A 20,581-nucleotide genomic window follows, 5' to 3' on the forward strand; every position below is an offset into this window, starting at 1 on the left:
AGCTTTTTATATGGGCAGAGAGGAAGTACGAATATACTGTTCGGGCCTAGTAGGGGGATGGCAGTGGACCCGGAAAAAATTAGCCCCGCTCTGCCTTGCACCGTTTGGACTGGGGATGGAGGTTAAAATCAAAATCCACACAGAGATGGAGGCAGGGATGGACTTACGCTTTCTCCCACCCCGTCTCCAATCCTTCTTTAAGGATGACAATGAAACGAGGGAAAATGGGGCTCCGCCACCGGGGATGGAAGTTAAAATCAAAATCCATGGGCTAATTAATGAAGGTGGGGATGGAAGTTAAAATCAAAATCCGTGCGCTAATGAAGGTGGGGATGAAGGGCAGGATCTTGAGATGGGGCGGGGGTGGAGACCTTGTCCCCCGCCCTGGTCCACTGCCATCCCAGGCTAATACTTACAGGACTTGTTTGCTTTATCATACATGGAAAAGTAGTAGTCAACCTTGTGACCTAAAAAAACAAATCACAACTGACAATCGCAATGTGTACTTTTCTATGATGATTGTGAATTACAATCATATTATTCAAAATCACACGACATGCAAACATGTTCAAAGTGTTCACACGTCTTCAGGAAGTATCGGTGCAGTTTTACACAGAAGGCGCCATAATAGAACATGGTCAATGTTGCAGCTCTTGACAACCTAAGAAACCGATGATTTCTTCTCCACATTGGAAAAGAAAATAGGTAATAGTACAATCATTTTGTGCACTAATAGTAAAAATGTGATCTAATAATACTCCACAATCAGTGGTTCACACCCAATGTTTTCCCTTTGCTTCAGCAAGGGTTCCTCGCCATAAAAAAAAACTCCACAATTGATGCAAGTTTTTCTTTGTTTTTACAAACATGCAAATCAAATTATTCTATCTGCATTCAACAACATGAGACGGTACATCAACATCCAATCTAAGGATGGATGCAAGTAAAATCTATGGTGAAACATGTGAATGAGTTTTATATGAAAACAAGCATGCTTAACAATGGGACCAATGTTGGTCAATTTCTTAAACCGGAAGATATTGACCTAACAGCATCAAGGCACCGGAAGACCATTGATCTGGAATTCATGGCTTCCAGGGACCTACTCCAGTCGGAATATTTCAACCAATCCCCATAGCCTACAAGCTGGAACTCATCTTCCTTGCTCTCACATTCATTGGGGATGATCAATGCATCATCCTCCCACCATAAACTGCTGCTGCGCCTCCTTGACATGAATTTTCCATCACAATTTCGGCCAAGCATCCTCAAATCGCAAATTGACTCGACTTCACGGCCACCGTATCTGATCAAAATCTCTTCCATCCCACCGTACTTCATCTCCGTAGCTGATTTTCGAGGGCCGTGCCTACCAGTTGACATCACCCGAAATTGACAGCCTACACGTGGGTCACACACCCCAATGTCGCCGCTCCCGGTGACAACCACTGCCGGCCTTGTGTGACAGTTATTTGTGAGAAGAGATTTGATGGTTGTACGGTCGCCACCTCTGAAACGGGCACCTTGAGGCCACAACTTCACAACCTCACCATTGAAGATACCCCAGCTCTCACTGCCAGCACCCTCCGGCCACTCTTCTTCTTTCAACCACACCTTCCCCTTTGTTTTCCTGTCTGAATCCGACTCATCGGCTCTGTGAGGAGCTGTCGTCGGCGTCTCGCGATCGGACACCCTCTCGTCCTCCGCCAACATACTATCAAAGGAGATACCGGCTTCGTCGGTCTCCGAGGCATTGCCCAAACAGCAATGCACTTCTTCCGCAGAAGTTGTGTCTTTTAGCCGTGGGAGGAAGCCGGCGAGTTTGTGGGTGTTGAGAATGCTGGCGAGGGTGGCAGCTACGGCAAGAAGAAGAGCCTCCACAGACCTGTTGTTTCAACCATTCCCAGCACCTGCAAAAGCTTTGCTACAAATGGGTGGCTTTCTGCTCGGTTTATCTCAATGCTTCCTACTGTAGAAAATGGCATTTCCATAATGAGAGAGAGAGAGAGAGAGAGAGAGAGAGAGAGTTGGGAGGGAGGGGAGGGTACCTCTTTAATGTATGGCTATAGATGATCATGGAGAAGGAAGATGGGAGGGCTTGGGTTGGAGGGTAGAAGTGAGAGAGTGCCACGTAGTGAGGACGAGACGCTCTTGGGAAGAGATGTGGATTGGGCTGATGACTCAGAATGTGTCCACCCTGGTTCTGCTGACTCACCTCCTTGTCTATGTATGTGGTGGTTCGCTGCGGCTCAGGGAATCATTCATCCATCGTTCAACACGTGTCATTTGCTTGTTGGCTCTCATTGTTGCCCTTCCCATCAAACGGAAGCGGATCAGATCATGCTGAACATGAGCGTTTTTGCTCATGCTGACATCGTGGCCATCCGATTTGCATTTTAAAATGCTCAAAAGTCAAACAAAACCACCTGGCATTCATCCAAAATGCAAACAGACGGCCACGATGTCAGCATGAGCAAAAACGCTCATGTTCAGCATGACCTGATCCGCTTCCCCATCAAACACATGATTCAAAGACATTTTTCTTAAAGGTTAGAAAAAAAGTTAAAAAAAAACTAGTATTTTCTACAAGATTACATTTTCAATCAACTAAAACATACTGTATGCATGTATGAACATTTTCTTTCAAAATCTAGTAACTGTGGAGGAACTATTCGAATATACTGTTAAAGATGACCTAATTAAGGAATCCAATAAATTTGGGTTCATATTAGTCTTTTTTAACTATTTTTTTGGCATGATTTATTGTGGTTTAAAAAACAATTTATTTATTTATGATTTTTTTTTATAAGCAAGCTGGGGTTAGGCAAACTCATTCCAGTGATACAACAAGCCATATACCCATGTAGGGGTGAGTCAATGGCCCGGTTGGTCCGGTTCATTTATAAAAGAAAAAACTTTTTATTTTCTTATGTTTTTTTTGCTGGTTGGAGGGCTTGTGTAAACGTCCAAGTGCTGGGACTTTATACGATAGGCTTGTGTAAACCAAAGTCTTGACATCGCATCACTTGGATGTTTAAACAAGACCTACAACCAAGTAAACAAGAAAAAAGTTTTTTTCTTGTATTTTAAAAAAATGGCATTTCTCCTTTTCTTTTCAAAGTTCACTTTACTGAAAGGAAATTTTTTATGAAGTTTTGATAACTATTGTATGGCCCACCAACGGGGGGGGGGGGGGCTCCGCTTGTTTGGCAGGAGTAGTTAGTGCTCGTCACTTTGCGTTGGGACGTTGCAAGTTTGAATCCCAATGATATATGGTTGTATAACTGGTAGAGGTCAGACTAGCCCCCAGCTTTCTCTGTCTAAAAGAACTATTGGGTGGCTAGCTAGTGAGCGTAGACTTTGTGAACTGGACCCGCGGTTGGATTACTTAGGTGGAAGACTTGGCATAAGCTTTGGACTTATGGAGGTCTTGAGTTGAGCCCACCTTGTTTAGAGTCTATAGACGGTATTAAAGCCAATTTAAAGCAGCACATTTAAAGTGTGCAAGAACATTGCACAACCCTTATAGTTTGCACCTCTTTTCATATAATTTCAATACTGCAACCAAGTCAGAGAGTGCATCTAGACAGAGGTAAAACAAGGATCGTGATTGAGTTCATTTGGTTGGTTCCTAGGCGAATAAAGTTGTTCCTATGACAAGTTTTTTCATAGGCCTCTTGTGGGAATCATTTTCTTACAGAGAAACCTGGACCTCAAATGGGGCATGCTTGTTTTTCCATAGGCTTATAGTTCATAGCAAAGGCATTTTCTTCCTCATTATGTAAACAAAATAGGCCTTAGGAAAGAGGAATTTGAGATCAGGTGCAATGTGATGGCACACTTTAAATGTGCTGGTGCACCTTATCACCCACCATTTTAAAGGTGAACCCTAGGACCCTGCTGATCACTGTCCTGGGGAAGGTGAGCCCCTGAATGTAGGGGCACCCAATTGGCCTGGATCTGCTTTCAAAAAGAAATTTCCAAGTCAATGGCATAAAAAACTTGGCAGAAAGAATGAAGTGACATTTAAAAAAAAAATGACTGCTTTCTCAAATGCCATAAAATTTATGAAATCTGCCCACGCTTTGCACAAGCAAACCTCACAAAGTTTGTGTAATATATCATTAGGCCCATTCGCTAAGGCAAAACCTCACTTAAATATATATTCACACATATTTTTTTGTGATCGTCAAGAAGCGCAAAAAAAAAATTATGCTATTTATGTGGTCTTTTTTGTTAATCATAAAATCGTAAATACCTTACTAAAATCACATATTTTATACTAAAATTGTGAAAAACTGTGCAAACCTTCTTTCTCTTTTCTTTAACCGTCGCTTGAATGTATCTTCATACCTATTTTTTACGGTCTTCACGAAGCGTGCAAAAAAACAAGTTATGTAAACCTTCTTACGATGGTAACTTCACAAATACCTTAGTAAACTCGAATATTTTATACTAAAGTCATCGGATATCGAGTGAACATCCTCTACTTTTTGTAACCCTCACTTAAATGTATATTCACACCTTTTTGTGGTCCTCATGAAGTGCACAAATATAAACATAATAAAATCATATATTTTATAAGAAGTAATGTAGGATACAGATGACAAGGTCATCTATGTTCTAGATGTGCAAACTCCACAACTGATTGTTTCCCTAATGCATAGATCAAAACTTCTGTATGACAGAACAGCGTGTCATCTCCCTCTATAATACTACTGCTGTTAAATGGAAAATCGTACCCAAAAAAAACGTGTACCATGTCCTTTTTTGGCTGTGTCCATGTGACACAATATAGCTCAAACGGGCTTAGACGTGGAATTGCCCGCACAAAGCAAGAAGAACGCTTCAGTTATAGCAATCAGTGGGCAAACGGACTGCGTTAGCCTGGTAGGCGAAGCAAACCAGGCTCATTCCCAAGGCCATGTGCTCAGTAGAAGCCAAGTTTTTGTAGACCTGTTTGGGCCTTGATCTCCAGCCTGACCAGATCTTGCCCAGTTAGGCCAACCTGGGTGGAACAATTGCAACCTTTAAAGTCAGACCCAGTTTGTTAAACACGCCGGTTGTAGACAAACCTCCCAATGGACTGCTCGCTTGTTTGCACTGTGGCTACAGTATAATGTATACCTGCACCCAACCAAACTTCATTGAGGCATTCTCTCAAACACTTTGCTGGGCAAACTTTTTCTCAGAAAAAACTTGGCTATAAAATTTTTGCTTGGTGAAAACAAAAATAAGAGAAACTTCAGACACCCTTTATTCGAACAGCCCCATCTTGTGCTTCCTGCTGTTTTGTCCATTTTCCTTTAGTAGTGGGGCATTCTACCTCCACTGTTGCAAGGCCTGGATCAGTAAACCTGCTGCTCAACCCCAACACATTGCCAACGTGGTAACGATCATCTATTCCCACATGCTTCCTTTTTCCTCACTTCAGTTTGGTGGTATTCTAGTTCACCTAGTTTGGCGTGAATCAGTAATCACATATCTAGTATGTTAAGTGCTTCAGCTCTGTCTATTCCCTTGCCTTTTTCCACCTCAAACCACCCTATGCATGGATACACATCCTCTCCTACTTCTCTCTTCAACCTACCAAAAACTCCCATTAACAGTGCCAGCAGAGTTTGCAGAGAAGTAAAGACTGCGGTTACTGCTAAACTCTCCCAGGATAGGAACCATGACCAACACGTGAAGTTCGCCCATGGCAAACTTCTTGGCGAACTATCGACATTGCGAATTGGTGGACCAGCCAAGTATTTCATGGAGTTCTACAATCAGACCCAGCTTGTTGCTGCAATCAGGTTCAAATTCTAGAGTTCTCAGTTCTTTCTATTGTAATTTTGCTCTCCTCACATGCAGTAAAACTGAGGATTTGGTAAGAGTGTTTTGCGTTTGTATATGGATTTCCAAATGCAGGCACTGTGTTGATCGGTCCATACGATTCTTCATTGTGGGCAAAGGCTCGAACTGTCTGTTCGATGATCGAGGCTTTGATGGTTGCATCATGCTGAATAAAATCGAATTCCTAGAGAGGATCGAACGCGGAACTTACAGAGTTAGTAGTGGTTATCCTTTTAACAAACTTGGGATGCAGTGCTCGGTGGAGGGACTTGCTGGGCTTGAGTTTGCATGTGGTATTCCTGGCACTGTTGGTGGAGCCACTTTCATGAATGCAGGAGCTCATGGCCAGGTCTTGCCTGTGTTCTAATGCATATATTAACTTGAGAAGTGTTGACTGATAATTTAATGTAACAAGTTTTGAACTTCAATTATTTCTCATGACAGGCAAATGGAGATCAGCCTTACAGATTCACATCTACTATATGTAGTTAACAGACTGACTGCGTTTTTGCCAATGGTTGTCATCACAGGAAACTGGTGATGTGATTGAGAGTGTTGAGATTGTTTCAGTTGGTGGAAAAAGCAGATTGATTGAACGAAGCGAACTGGAGTTTGATTATCGCCACTCGCTGTTCCAAGAAATGCAAGACTTGGCTGCAATTGTGGCGGTCACTTTTCACTTGACACCTTCCTCTACATCAAGGAAAATACATGAAGAATACTTAAGCAGGTAACATGAAAAATCTACAAAACTCGAGGCATGGAACATATGTTGGTCATCTTCTTGGAGGCAAATGATATAACATCCAGTGGCTTACTTTACAGGCGAAAAAATTCACAGCCATGGTCTGAGAGAAGTGCTGGATCAGTGTTTCGTAACCCTGCTGGGTTTGCAATGTCTGCAGGGGAAATGATTGAAAAGGCAGGATTGAAAGGTTACAGTATTGGAGGTGCAAAGGTTTCAGAGATGCATGCCAATTTCTTCATCAATTTCGAAAATTCAACTTCTAACGACATGCTTGCACTCATAACGTTTGTTAAAGAGCAAGTCAAACTGAAATTTGGTATTGAGCTTCAGGAAGAAATATGTATAGTACCTTATGTATAATGAAGAATAAAGGACTCTGATTATGTTATCATTCATAAAATTTGCTTTTCATATTCTAATGAAAAAAGTAGAGAGAGAGAGAGAGAGAGAGGGAGAGAGAGAGAGAGAGAGAGAGAGAGAGAGAGAGAGAGAGAGAGAGAGAGAGAGAGACTTTCATTGATAGGGTAATTACAGTAACCCAAGTGATCTTAAATTATCATTGACATATTTGTCATTAACATAAGAATGCTCAATAAGCAAGCCAACAGTTCCAATTATACATCTCTCATTTTGCATCACAATCTCCCTTTGGTGATTGCTTTTGTAATTGCATGAGACATAATCCCAATAGGACAGAAGAGCAAGCATAATGATATTGAATGCCGGGTCTCAATCTCGTGCTTCTGCCCATCAAGAAATACCTGCCTGACAGCCACAAGCAATTAAAATAAAACCAGCAGTACTACTAAGAAGACATTGCACTTCTTCCAAATTCTATGTGAACAAGTTTTAATATTCGCCAAGTATGAAATACAACAGATGGAAGTAAAAACCTTGCAGCAAAGAGATCAACAGCTAATAAGTGAATCCATGCAGAAGCTAAGGTCATCTCGTTCTTGAACATCTGTGCTATACTAGACAGCTATAGAGTACCAAAAGCATTAAAGAATGAAAAGAGAGGCGTGAAGGCAATAAGTTGAGTTCAGCTGAGAGAACGAAGGCACACACCTCCGGCAACCAGTATTTACTAGAAAACATCAGCCGTATAGTGTCAGATGTCCAAGAAAGGTAAAGAAGAAATGCATAAAGAGCTCCAAACAAGATGTAGGGAATGTTGCTTTCCATTGATCTCTTGGTCTGCGATCAGGAAGTAAATGGATAAACCCATTAACATAAAAAAGACAATTTTCCAAAACAAAACTTCCAATGTTGCTGTATACAAGTTTTATATCATGCAAAACATGTGAAAAACACACTGATGACACTAGTAATGAACATGGAACCATGTTACTGTCTGAGCTATGGAAACTGAAAAATAGTATAAGCTTCACATTGATCAAACTTCTGGTGCCTCTGCAATATGAGAATCATAATTGAAAAAAAAAAATATTTCTTGTTAATATTGATGCAAGAAATAACCATTTAATACGTTTAATACAGCTGCAGGTCGTTATAAGTCAAATGCCTGAATCCAAATTCAAGTTGATTGCAGATGTCCAAGTCAAGCAGCAGCAATGGGCCTAACCACTCATTTAACTGTCGAGTAGTATCAGTCACATTGAATTCAGTGAAAGCCTTGCTTCACTTGAGGAACTTAAAGATGTGTGTTTGCCTTGAGGCTAAAGAATCCATTTCAAGAAGGATTTCAGTGCACCTTTATTATTGAGAATTCAAGAGTAGTGGTGTATGTTGTTTGCTGATGATATTGTTTTGATTGATAAGTCTAGAGCTGGGGTTAATGCTAAGTTAGAATTATGGAGAGAGACATTGGAAGCAAGAGGTTTTAAGTTGAGTAAGAGTAAGACAGAATATATGGAATGTCGGTTTAGTAAGCAACAAAGTAGTGATGGGAGTGTAGTGAAGCTTGGTGAGCAAGAAATACCGGTGGATGATTGTTTCAAATATTTGGGATCTATCATTCAAAAGTATGGAGAAATTGATGGAGATGTAAATCATAGGATAAAGGTTGGGTGGATGAAATGAAAAAGTGCAACTGGAGTGTTGTACGATCGTAGAATGCCATTGCGGTTGAAGGGAAAGTTTTATAGGACGACTATTAGGCCTGCTTTACTATATGGTACTGAATGTTGGGCTGCCAAGAGACATCATATTCAAAAAATGAGTGTAGCTGAGATGCGTATGCTTAGATGGATGTGTGGAAATACAATAAAAGATAAGATTCGGAATGAGGAAATACGTAAGAAGGTAGGCGTTGCACCCATTGAAAATAAGATGAGAGAGAATCGTTTACGGTGGTTTGGACATATTCGGCGAAGGCCTAATGATGCTCCAGTTAGAAGGATGGAGAAATGGGAAAATATATTAGTTAAAAGAGGTCTGGGTAGGCCTAGGAAGACTTAGATGGAGATGATAGGAAAGGATATGAATGCTTTGAACCTCACCGAGGACATGGCATTGGATAGAAATGATTGGAGGAGAAGGATTCATGTGGAAGACCCAGAATGATTTTCTTTGTTGGTTCATATCGCCGACCCCAATTGTTTTGGGATGAAGGCGTAGTTGTTGCAAGAGTAGTGAGAAGCCCATTGAACTAGGAATTGAGTTGCAACCTAAAATTCTGATAATATGTTTTCCCTTGGTGGAACCACTTTCAGCCATGGATTAGAGTAACTTTTAGAAAATGTGGCATGTGCAGTAAATAAGAAATTTTATTTCACGACTTTTCGTGTTACAAGTGAGTTTTGACATTAAAGTGCCAGCTACATGTGTGAAACACTAGGAAAATAGTCTTATATGCACTAGGATATCCTGTGGAAAAAAATTACCAGCTTACCTTGGACTTGCCAAAAAGAAAAAATATATAGCAGAAAATTTGAACTATTAACATGATTATATTACAGATACAAACAAGCTATGCAACTGCATCTTTATAAACCTTTAATATCACCTAGTTAGAAGACACCACTAGAAACTGCTGCCTTGTGGACTTGATTTTAAAAGTGCCTAGGAAATTATCATATACAACTCTTGGCGTCAAGCCATTTTATCACATATTTACTTCATCAAAAGTTCCTACTTTTTTATGTTCTTAAGGAGAGAGCATCCTATTCATGGGACAGCTGTCAGGTGCACAAGGAAAAATCTAGCATTAAACAGCTTATATGGCAACATTTTGACAATTCAGAGCAGAGAGGAAAGAGAGAACCAACTGTTGAGGATAGTGCAAACTGTGCAATGTTGTGAAAAGCAACTAAGCAAAGTGAAGTATTAGCGTCCATTAAAGCAAGGCATAAGCTTCAAAGTGTGTAGGCGCATGCTTTACAAGCAAAAAACTAAAAATTACAAAAATGTGAAATCTAAAATCAGGAAAAACTAAATATTCCAAAAAGTCTAAAATATTCACCAATTGGAAAAACAGGTCTTTATGCAATGATAGACTTGCACAAGAAGGTACCGCATTCAAGCACTTTGTCGAACAGTTGGTAATAGTCTTTCTGTCATTGATATGAAAATAAAAGTATGAATTTGACCCAGTGAAGCACCATGTCAACAAAACTTCAGCTCATCCAGCAATTACTGACCTGGATTAGCCTTCTTATGGTTCAAAATCTCAAAACTTTGATCATAAAACCATAAAGCTGAAATTCCCACTAAGAATGGCCAGGGGTTTCCTCCCTCTTGGAATGGTTTTGTTTTGATTATTTTTTACCAAAATATTTTCTGATTCAAAATAGACAAGTTAAAGTGCAACAAGAATACTGATGACAACCAATATATTTTCTTGAGGCATATTTTTTCTTCTAATCTTGAGAGATATATAATATACCAGATCAGCCTTGGGAGCTAGAACCATGAGAGCATATAATGGAAGAACAGCAGCAGTTCCAACAGTAAAAACTCCAAAGGCAATTTGAGAATTTGCAAGCCCTGCAAAGATGTATACATTTCAGTAAATTCTAAAACAGGGTCCTGAATTTTTAACATCATATGCATTGATATGTGCATCTCTGTATGGGTGTTATGAACATCTACGGCCTTTTTGATAAGATCAAAACGTGTTTTCGCCAACAAATTTTAAACACTGTTGGATCTTAATTTGATTGTCACCAGAGGCCATTACTGTAAAAGAATGAATATCAAAAGACAGATTAGATACCCAAAGCATAACCAATAGATGTTGATCTATGTAAAATGTCCATATGATTATGTACATTCAAAATTCTTAATCTAAATAAATAAAGCCTTATCATTTTAAGCGCAATTCTTGAACAACAATCCTAAATCAGTATGATTAAAAACATCTATAACAAATATAAGTTGAAAATTGAAATGCAATCTAATTAATGATGAAGTTTAAATGAAAATGCATATAAGTAAATATAAAATAAATGATCAAGATCATAAAAGAAAATAAAGAAAAATTTACAAATACCCATCTAGCTTTTGACCTAATTACAAACACCTGGTAAACTTTTGAGATTTTTACAAAATGGTGCCTGAGTAAGGAAATAATTTCTCAAACAGGCGCCTCATCTCACTCAAGCGTTTAACGATAGTAAAACAGTAGTTATGCTTGATAAAATTACTGTTTTTCCCTTCTCATCTTCTCCAGATTCTTCCATTCCCTTAAACCGGGTTTGATGACAGCACTCAGCCTGAACTTTGTCTCAATATTTGTTGTGTAGTGGTATGCTGGAAGAGCAACACCGGCGCAGCCGCCTTAAGCAGTGAACCTCTCTCTCTCTCTCTCTCTCTCTCTCTCTCTCTGTGTGTGTGTGTGTGTGTGTGTGTGTGTGTGTGTGTGTGTGTGTGTGCATACGCCAAAACCATGCACCAAATGCCAATTAATCGAAAAAACAAATAAACAAATACAAGCAGGGGGATGATCCACAATACCAGCAAAAACCCAAGTGCAATATTCACCAAAAAAGCATTTCACATCTTGAAAAAAACCTATCATATTTCTAAGTTGCTCCTATTTTATCATTTTGCAAAGATAAACCTGAAACATCACAAATTATTTTGAGCAGTTTCGCAGATTTGTAGCTTGTAAAGGAGCACACAAAGAATGGCATTTTGGATGGTTTTGGCACACACACACACACACACACACACACATATATATATATATATATATATATAGGGTTGCTGAATGCCCACTGCCGGCTGGCTGAACTCTCATCTGCGGGATATTAGGGTGGCTGAAAGTCCACCGCCAGCCAACTGAACTCCTATCTGCGGTGCTCTTCCAGAACAATGCTCTGGCAACCAGAGACCAAGTTCAGGTGGAGTCAGGACTTAATCCTGTTTAACCTAAGGAACGTGATGCTGAAAGGAAATTTCTAAAACTGGGCTGCCCCATATATTCTTACTCATTAATCAGCATTTGGCTCTCTTTTGGTTGAATCCTGGTCCAGTTATATGCAACACAGACTCTTCTAACAGGGCACTGCACCCGCAGCTAGGCAGGTGCGACGCTTGGAAACAGCTTCTTTTGTGTAGGTGAAGTCAACCAAGTTCGTTTCTATCCAAAAGTAGATTCAGTTAACCCTAATCAAGTCTATTTTTATCTATATTATATATATAAATACATAAATGCACACACACATACTTAATATTAACTTAAAACTGTTAAAATTTTTATATATATATATATATATATACATATATATATATATATATACATACCCTTCCCGCACCACCTCACCCAAGTTTTTTTAAAGTGCCGCATCGCCTCATCTGCACTCGTACCCGCACCTATGTGATATAGCAAACAACACAGGCCATGAATTTACAAGATTAGGATTACTTAGTTTAGCATATAACATGCATTTCTAGTACCAGTCATATTACAGATACGCAAAGAACTTACTTCACTAGTTAAGCATGACATGTAGAATATGATCAAATTATGCATCAATATGTACAAGATTTTTTAGTTCTTTTAGGTTATTCACATTATAGAAAATGGTATAACGCCATCTTTAAAGTTCAGTTTCAATTCAAAATTAAACTTGCAGTCAGAATAGTTATTATAATTGATCCTGCATCTGAAAAATGTGAACATGACAATGCCAGATATAGATGAACATAGTGAAACTCAATACAGATAGAAATAACACATTCATATGATCATCATATAGCACATTCACTGGTAATGGCATCAGTTGCAAAGATAAATTTGTGAAGAAAAAGATTGCTGGCAGTTATTCCTAGCATATATTTTCCACATTAATTTGCAAGATTAAATTGCTAGGAACTAAATATAGGATATTCATGGTAAGGTTAATCACAATTATAATGATATTCTTCAACCAAATAACACAGAGAAAATGGCAACCGTGGGGAAACAATTACCTGAAGCAGAAACACAGATTTTTTCTTGGAGAACCAAATCTTCCTACTTCAGTTTGGAAAAGAAAAAACCTTGAATCCCCTAGAAATCTTTTCTCCTTTTGTAATTCTCTCCCTACTTTAGGAACACGCTGATTGGAGTAACGAGGCTCTGAAGAGCTTAGAGCAAGGAAGAATTTTATTTCCGCATCACAGAATGAATTATTTGGTTTAGTTGGATGCAAAAGCCTAATCTGCAAGGAAATTGTAACAATTTAACCTCACTTCAAATCATATAAATATTTTCTGCTATAGCATTTTCCAGTAATTTTGTACAAATTACTAGTTTATCTTTTTGTGATCACACATGCATCAAAAAATCCACCTATCAGAAGCAAATCAAGAAAAAATTGATCTCCCATGTCAAGTCTGAAATTCTGCATGCCATAATGTAGTTAATCATGATTTAAACAGATTTCACATCATTCATATTACAAACCATTCATGTAATCCCACATAAAGTGAAGTATTAGCATTTTCACTTAGGCTCTGTTCAGGAGCCTTGAATCAGAGGTGAGTTGTGGTTTCAGCCAGTGATCTCATTGTCTCTTCTGTTTGGAAGCAGCAGTGTAGCCAAAACACTGCATTGGAATGGAGTTGGCAGCCCCAACACCACATTTCAACACCATTCACAGGAGGATGTTTCCACATCAATGCAAGGTGAAATGAAATGGGGATCTTCGAAACACGAGCTTTGATTAACAAGCGCAAGTGTCAAGAATGACACTAAAGAATAACCCTTAAAAAGGGTATAACTGGAAACAAAATAAAAATAAAAATGTATTCTTTATTGATATGAAAAACCAATTGCTTAAGAAGCATTGGAGTAAAATACAAGAGGGGCTGCACCCCTTTATATACACAGCTGAAAGAGGGCTCAATAGAGCTGTTGGGCACAGTCCAACAGCTCTATTTAGAGCTGTTGGAATGTGTCAGTCCAACAGCTCTATTGCTAGTCAAGTCTGGACAGGACTTGACTAGCAACAGTCATTCTAGTTCAAACTGAACTAGATGACATAAAGACAAAAAATAAAAATAAAGGAAAAAAAATACAGAAAAGAAAGAAATTAAAAATGTATTTATATATATATATATAATAATATAATATTATTATATATACATATATGTACAGTTTTACATTTTAACACTCCCCCTCAAACTTACGGTACAATGAGCGAAAGTTTGTCTAAGAGAAAGTGAAATCGGGGAGCAGCGAGAGGCTTTGTAAAGAGGTCTGCTAACTGATATTCTGAAGTGACATATGGCAGATCAATTATCCCGTGTAGATATTCCTCTCTGACGTAGTGACAATCCATTTCGATGTGTTTGGTGCGTTCGTGGAATGTTCTGTTACTGGCAATATAGATCACACTTTTGTTGTCACAACACATTTGTGAAGCCTTTGTTGCTTCAACTCCCATGTCAGCAAGCAGTCGTCGGAGCCAAACTACTTTCATGGTCGTGGTTGCCATGGCTCTGTATTCAGCTTCGGTGGATGAGAGAGATACCTTCTGCTGCTTTTTACACCTCCACGAGATTAATGATTCCCCTAAAAAGACACAAAAGCCAGTGGTTGAGTGTCTGTTATTGGGATCACCTCCCCAATCAGCATCAGTATATGCAATTAAATCAAGAGAAGAGGAGGAAGATAAGAAAAGTCCTCGTGAAAGAGAGGACTTGATGTATCTGATAATACGCATGACTGCTCCCATATGAACAGAAGTAGGAGCATGTTGAAATTGACTTGCTGTATGAACAGCATGTGCTATATCTGGTCTGGTAATGGATAGATAGGAAAGTGCCCCGACAAGCTGTCTGTAAGGAGTAGGGTCTGCAAGAAGTTCTCCATCATCAATCTTCATTTTAACATTAACAACTTCTGGAGTGTCAACTTTCTTATCATCAGTAATACCAGACCTGAAAACAATATCAAAAGCAAATTTAGTCTGAGATAATAAATATCCTCTAGGAGAATAAGCAACTTCAATGCCTAAAAAATATCTCAACAAGCCCAAATCAGTCATTTCAAAATGAGATTTAAGAAGTGTTTTGATTGTTTCAACTCCCTGTTTATCGCTTCCGGTGATGATCATATCATCCACATAGAGAAGAAGCACAATGATCCCTGCATCAGAATTCTTAATAAACAAAGCAGTGTCAGTTAAACAGAATTGAAAACCAATATCAATCATAACACGACTAAACCTATCATACCAAGCTTTTGGTGCTTGTTTAAGTCCATAAAGAGCTTTTTCTAAGCGAAGGACTTTACCCTTAGGAATACTTAGACCAGAAGGGGGTTCCATATATACTTCTTCAACTAGCTTTCCATTTAAAAAAGCATTTTTGACATCCATTTGAAAAATAGACCATTTTTTGATAGAAGCTAAGGCAATTAAGGTTCGGACAGTAGTCATACGAGCCACCGGAGCAAAGGTTTCTTCATAATCAATCCCATATTCTTGGGCATAACCTTTGGCTACTAAACGGGCTTTATATCTTTCAAGAGTACCATCACTCTTGGTTTTAATTTTATAAACCCATCGACATCCTATAGTTTTCTTCCCTGGAGGAAGATCTTGAATATTCCATGTAGAAGCCTTTTCAAGTGCATCTAATTCAACTTTCATGGCTTCTATCCATTTGATATCATTTTTTGCTTGAAAATATGTGGATGGTTCTTCATATGAGTGAATTAATGCAATAACTGCCCTATATGTGGGTGAGAAAGACTCGTATGATACAAACTTTTCTGGAGGCCTCGAGATTCGGGATGATTGTCTAGTTGGAATGTTAGAATATTTCTCAAGTGCACATGGAGTATTAGACTCTTGTCGCCTGGAATATTGAATACTAGTATCTCTATGAACTTCTTCATTTTCAACATTAAGATCAATAATTCTTGGATCATCATCAAAGTTACAATCAAGGTCATATTCATCAGATGTTGATGTTAGATCTAGCAAAAAGGAGTACTCAGTGACGTCTTTTAATTTTCTAAAATCAAAGAAGCTCTCCTTTTCAAGAAAGGAAACATTTCTAGACACATATAGTTTATTATTTTTGAAGTCAAAACATCTATAACCTTTCTGGTTTTCAGCATATCCTAAAAAGGCACAAGGAATCGCACGAGGGGAAAGTTTATCATTTTTGTCAGTAAATATGAAACATTTGCACCCAAATATTCTTAATCTAGAGTAGTCTGGAGAAATGTTCATAAGTTTTTCAATGGGAGTGATATTTTGTAACGAAGAAGATGGCATCCTATTAATGAGATAGGTGGCAGTTAAGGCAGCTTCTGCCCAAAAGTCTTTAGGGACTTGATTTGCTATTAATAAAGTTCTAGTGGTTTCTATAATATGGCGATGTTTTCGTTCTGCCAGTCCATTTTGTTGAGGTGTATAAGGACAAGATCTTTGGTGTGTGATGCCATGCAATTTAAGATAATTTTGAAAATCTGTGGATAAAAACTCTCCCCCTGAATCTGTGCGAAAAATAGTAATATCATTTTGAAATTTGTTTTTAACCATATTATGAAAAGTTTGAAAGTATGAAAATACTTCAGACTTATGTTTGAGAAAGTACATCCACGTATGTCGGGAGAAATCATCGACAAAAATAACATAGTAAACAAATCCTCCTTTAGAAATTACTGGTGCAGGACCCCAAACATCCGAGTGTATTAATTCAAGTGGTCTTGAAGAGAAAAAGGTTCTGTTCTGAAATGATAATCTTTTCATTTTGCCGAGAATACAATCTTTACAATCAAATGATTCAGAGTTACAAAAATTCCCTAGATTTGGAAAATGTTGGATTTTGGCTACATGTGGGTGACCAAGTCTCTTATGCCACAGTTCCAACTCTATTTTTTGAATATTATAACAAAAAGCTTTTTTCGGCATTTCCAAAAAATCCATGTAATAGAGTCCTCCTTCTCTATGGCCTTCCCCAATCAGCTTGCCTGACTGGCGATCCTGTACCCAACAACCATGAGAAGAAAAAGAAATATTACACCCATAATCAGAAATTTGAGATACAGATAAAAGATTTAAATTTAATTTGGGAACATGTCTAATTTCTGGAATAAAAAAATTTTTTGTTTTATAAATTTTTTCAAAATCTCCTATTCCTTCTATTTCAAGAGAAGTCCCATCAGCAGTAAAGACCTTTGACACACTTGTTTTATTTTTAACACATTTGGATAGACTTTGATTATTTGGGGTCATATGAAAAGATGCACCAGAGTCAAGAAGCCAAGAAATTTTACCTAAATCAGAAAAAGATGAGGCTGCTGCGCCGGTTGAAGCTTCAGATGAGGAAGAGGCACCTTTGATGAGAGGTTGAAGGATCTCCATTAGTTGGGCCAGGGAAACTGGTGCATCCTGATCTTTAGGCTCCGATCCAGCAATTGTAGCTCTTTTTTCTCTCAGCTCCTTAAGTTTGGGACATTGTGGCCTGTAGTGTCCCGGTTCATGACAGTGATGACAAATAACTTTCTTCTTATCATAGTCACCATTTTGTCGGTTAAAGTGAGGAGGCCTATATGATCGAACATGATTCCCTGGTCTAGACACGGCTAAAACGGAATCATCTTCAATTTTTAAAGAACCTTTCCGGAGACGATTTTCTTCCATTGTTAACTCTTCAATAGTTTCAACAATAGAAGGAATTTTTCCCCGGTGAAGTAGGGCCGATTTAGTGGTTTCAAATTCCGGCCTTAATCCAGTGATAAACTGGTAAAAATGTTCAACATCGAGTTGTTTCTGACGAAGCTCGATGTCTTCGGCACAATGCCACTTTGGTTCTAAAAGGGAAAGTTCTTCCAAAAGTTCGGACAACCCATTGTAATATTCACGAATAGTTTTGTCTCCTTGTGTCATCATTCAAACTTTTTCTTGGAGGTTGCACACGTGTGCAATATCTTTAAGGGAATACATATTCTTAAGGTATTCCCATGCCTTATCGGCATGATCAAATTTGGCAAGACTTGAGCATTTTTTAATGTCAACGCTATTGATAAGCCATGACATTATCTTCGCATGAGATATTCTCCATTCTTTCCATTTCTTCTCGTATGAGGCAATAGCCTTGATTTTCTCTTCTTCTGATAGAGGGACGTCTTTATCTCCCTCCTTTTTAGTAAGAGATAGCTTAGGTTCTGAATCGGAACCATCCACAATCCCCCATAAGCCTTTTCCCCATATATGGTGCTTCATGATTGAAGCCCATGTTACATAGTTCGTATCGCTTAATTTCATAGGCATGATGGTGACTTTATCATTGTCATCCATCGATTACAAGGAGAGAAAGAATAGGGATAGAAGAGAAACAAGAAGGAAAATGAGAAAGAAAAAAAAAACAATACAACAAGATGTGAAATCTTCTCCAATGAAGTGATAAAACACTTCTCTTCAAGTGGCGAACACTTTTGCAAACGGGCACGGAAACCGAGGCAGCTTTTCCTCAAGATTTAGTACTTCCGCGGCTCTGATACCATGAAATGAAATGGGGATCTTCGAAACACGAGCTTTGATTAACAAGCGCAAGTGTCAAGAATGACACTAAAGAATAACCCTTAAAAAGGGTATAACTGGAAACAAAATAAAAATAAAAATGTATTCTTTATTGATATGAAAAACCAATTGCTTAAGAAGCATTGGAGTAAAATACAAGAGGGGTTGCACCCCTTTATATACACAGCTGAAAGAGGGCTCAATAGAGCTGTTGGGCACAGTCCAACAGCTCTATTTAGAGCTGTTGGAATGTGTCAGTCCAACAGCTCTATTGCTAGTCAAGTCTGGACAGGACTTGACTAGCAACAGTCATTCTAGTTCAAACTGAACTAGATGACATAAAGACAAAAAATAAAAATAAAGGAAAAAAAATACAGAAAAGAAAGAAATTAAAAATGTATTTATATATATATATATAATAATATAATATTATTATATATACATATATGTACAGTTTTACATTTTAACACAAGGCTCCCAAACATAGCCTTAATTAAAAAGCCCCACACATTTATAAAACCCCATTTTCCATAATGCAAAATAACTGCCCACCATGAAACAGTGGAAATTGAAAAATAGACGACGGATTCCTCCTTTTATTAATTTTCACATAGAAAGAAAAAAATGACCCCAAGGATTAGAGAATACTCCCATCTCTCCAAAGAAAAGGATAAATGAAAGTTTTCATGATTGGAAGAATAAAAGGGGCAGAAAATTTATTTATACTATGACCAAACAACAGAAAAAAATGTTATCTTAATAGCATCAGCACAATCCAGAGATTTTTTTTGGATAGTCCAAGGGAAACCCACCCACCAACTGCATTGGCTGGCGTCCAGATGTTAAAACCATTGAGGTCCCCCTTGCCAGCACAATCCAGAGGTGATTGAGAAAATAGCATTAAAAAAACATGAAAACGAAAGCAGTAGAAAACACAGAAACAAAAAGAAACTAAATCAAAACATGGGTTAGGATGACGAAGATAATGACAAAAGAGATGTTCATTATTATCATAACAAGAGAAAATAGGTTACAAACTGAAAATTGCTACTAAATTGCGATAAACTGGAATCTAGCAAACAATCAACTGAGTTAAACTGAGTGTAGCCCAAAGGAGAGCCTAATCAATATCCTTGAACAACATTCAATGGAAAAATAGAACTAAATATGATCTTGTACATGTCTATGCGTGCACACTATCAATCAGCATGATGACATGCGTGCACACTATCAATCAGCATGATTTGAAATTAATGTTACGATGTAAACTGGCCTAACCCTTTGTTCATTACTAATAACATAGTAATGTAGATTTATGTATTCTCTTCACTATCACAACCCTCAACACAGCCCACTTTCCCACGGTTTATCATGACACTTTTATTTAAAGATTTTGACCAACAGCTGTGTGCAGTTGACAAAGATTAGATGGTGAAACGAACTTCCATAAAAGACTTGGTGAAAGCACCACTTATTCTAATATTAAAAGAGAATCATAATTCAGAAGTTTATCAACAGTTACTCTCACCAACCATATCATACATTGAATGCAGTTGGGTATCACAAACACCTAAATCAACATTATCACCAACTCTATTCAATAGTTGGTACTCATCATGGCTACCGCCACCATATCTCATGACCGCAGTAGCTATTTCATATAAACAGCAGTCACCATACCAAATATCTTCAGACATGGAACAATCAGTGGGATTGAAAGGAGGAAATAAGAAGATATTTCATTTCTTTTCTCACGCAGTCCCTGCCTTGCAAATCTTGGCAATATATTACCAATAAACTCAGTTAGATCTGCTATCACGCTTACAACTAAAGATTACGAAAATCCATTTTCTGCACATAATCTCCTATTCATTTCTCGATTGCACAAATCAATGTGGTCACTCCTGTACTCGGTACATTATCTCAGAAGCCAAGATTCCTTCTTGACCAACAAATTCACCAGCAATATCTTTTCATTTTCTACATCACCCAATTCATTTCGCCAAACAACAAAAATCTAGCAACAGCCTGCTTTACACAACCCACTAGAGACTTCGAATTTTCACTG

The 20,581-nt window shown here is 38.2% G+C and overlaps 2 protein-coding genes across 2 annotated transcripts; one reads left to right on the forward strand and one right to left on the reverse strand.

Annotated features, from left to right (window-relative positions):
* The first annotated feature begins 2,088 nt into the window (after positions 1–2,088).
* Positions 2,089–6,946, forward strand: LOC149834185 (uncharacterized). The gene is made up of 6 exons (XM_090009300.1): positions 2,089–2,227; positions 5,314–5,389; positions 5,610–5,798; positions 5,914–6,187; positions 6,369–6,568; positions 6,664–6,946. The coding sequence occupies exons 1-6, from the start codon at positions 2,089–2,091 to the stop codon at positions 6,944–6,946; spliced, it is 1,161 nt and encodes a 386-aa protein (XP_089865426.1).
* Positions 6,947–7,221: 275 nt separating this feature from the next.
* Positions 7,222–20,210, reverse strand: LOC149834186 (protein ABA DEFICIENT 4, chloroplastic-like). The gene is made up of 5 exons (XM_090009301.1): positions 20,036–20,210; positions 10,434–10,534; positions 7,655–7,783; positions 7,480–7,568; positions 7,222–7,351 (listed from the first exon to the last, which is right to left on the reverse strand). Exons 1-5 carry the CDS (start codon positions 20,208–20,210, stop codon positions 7,222–7,224), a joined length of 624 nt encoding a protein of 207 aa, XP_089865427.1.
* Positions 20,211–20,581: the final 371 nt, after the last annotated feature.

The sequence above is a fragment of the Nuphar pumila genome, chromosome 6 (assembly GCF_984573655.1).
Source record: "Nuphar pumila chromosome 6, dmNupPumi1.hap1.1, whole genome shotgun sequence".
In the NCBI taxonomy this organism is placed as follows: Eukaryota; Viridiplantae; Streptophyta; class Magnoliopsida; order Nymphaeales; family Nymphaeaceae; genus Nuphar; species Nuphar pumila.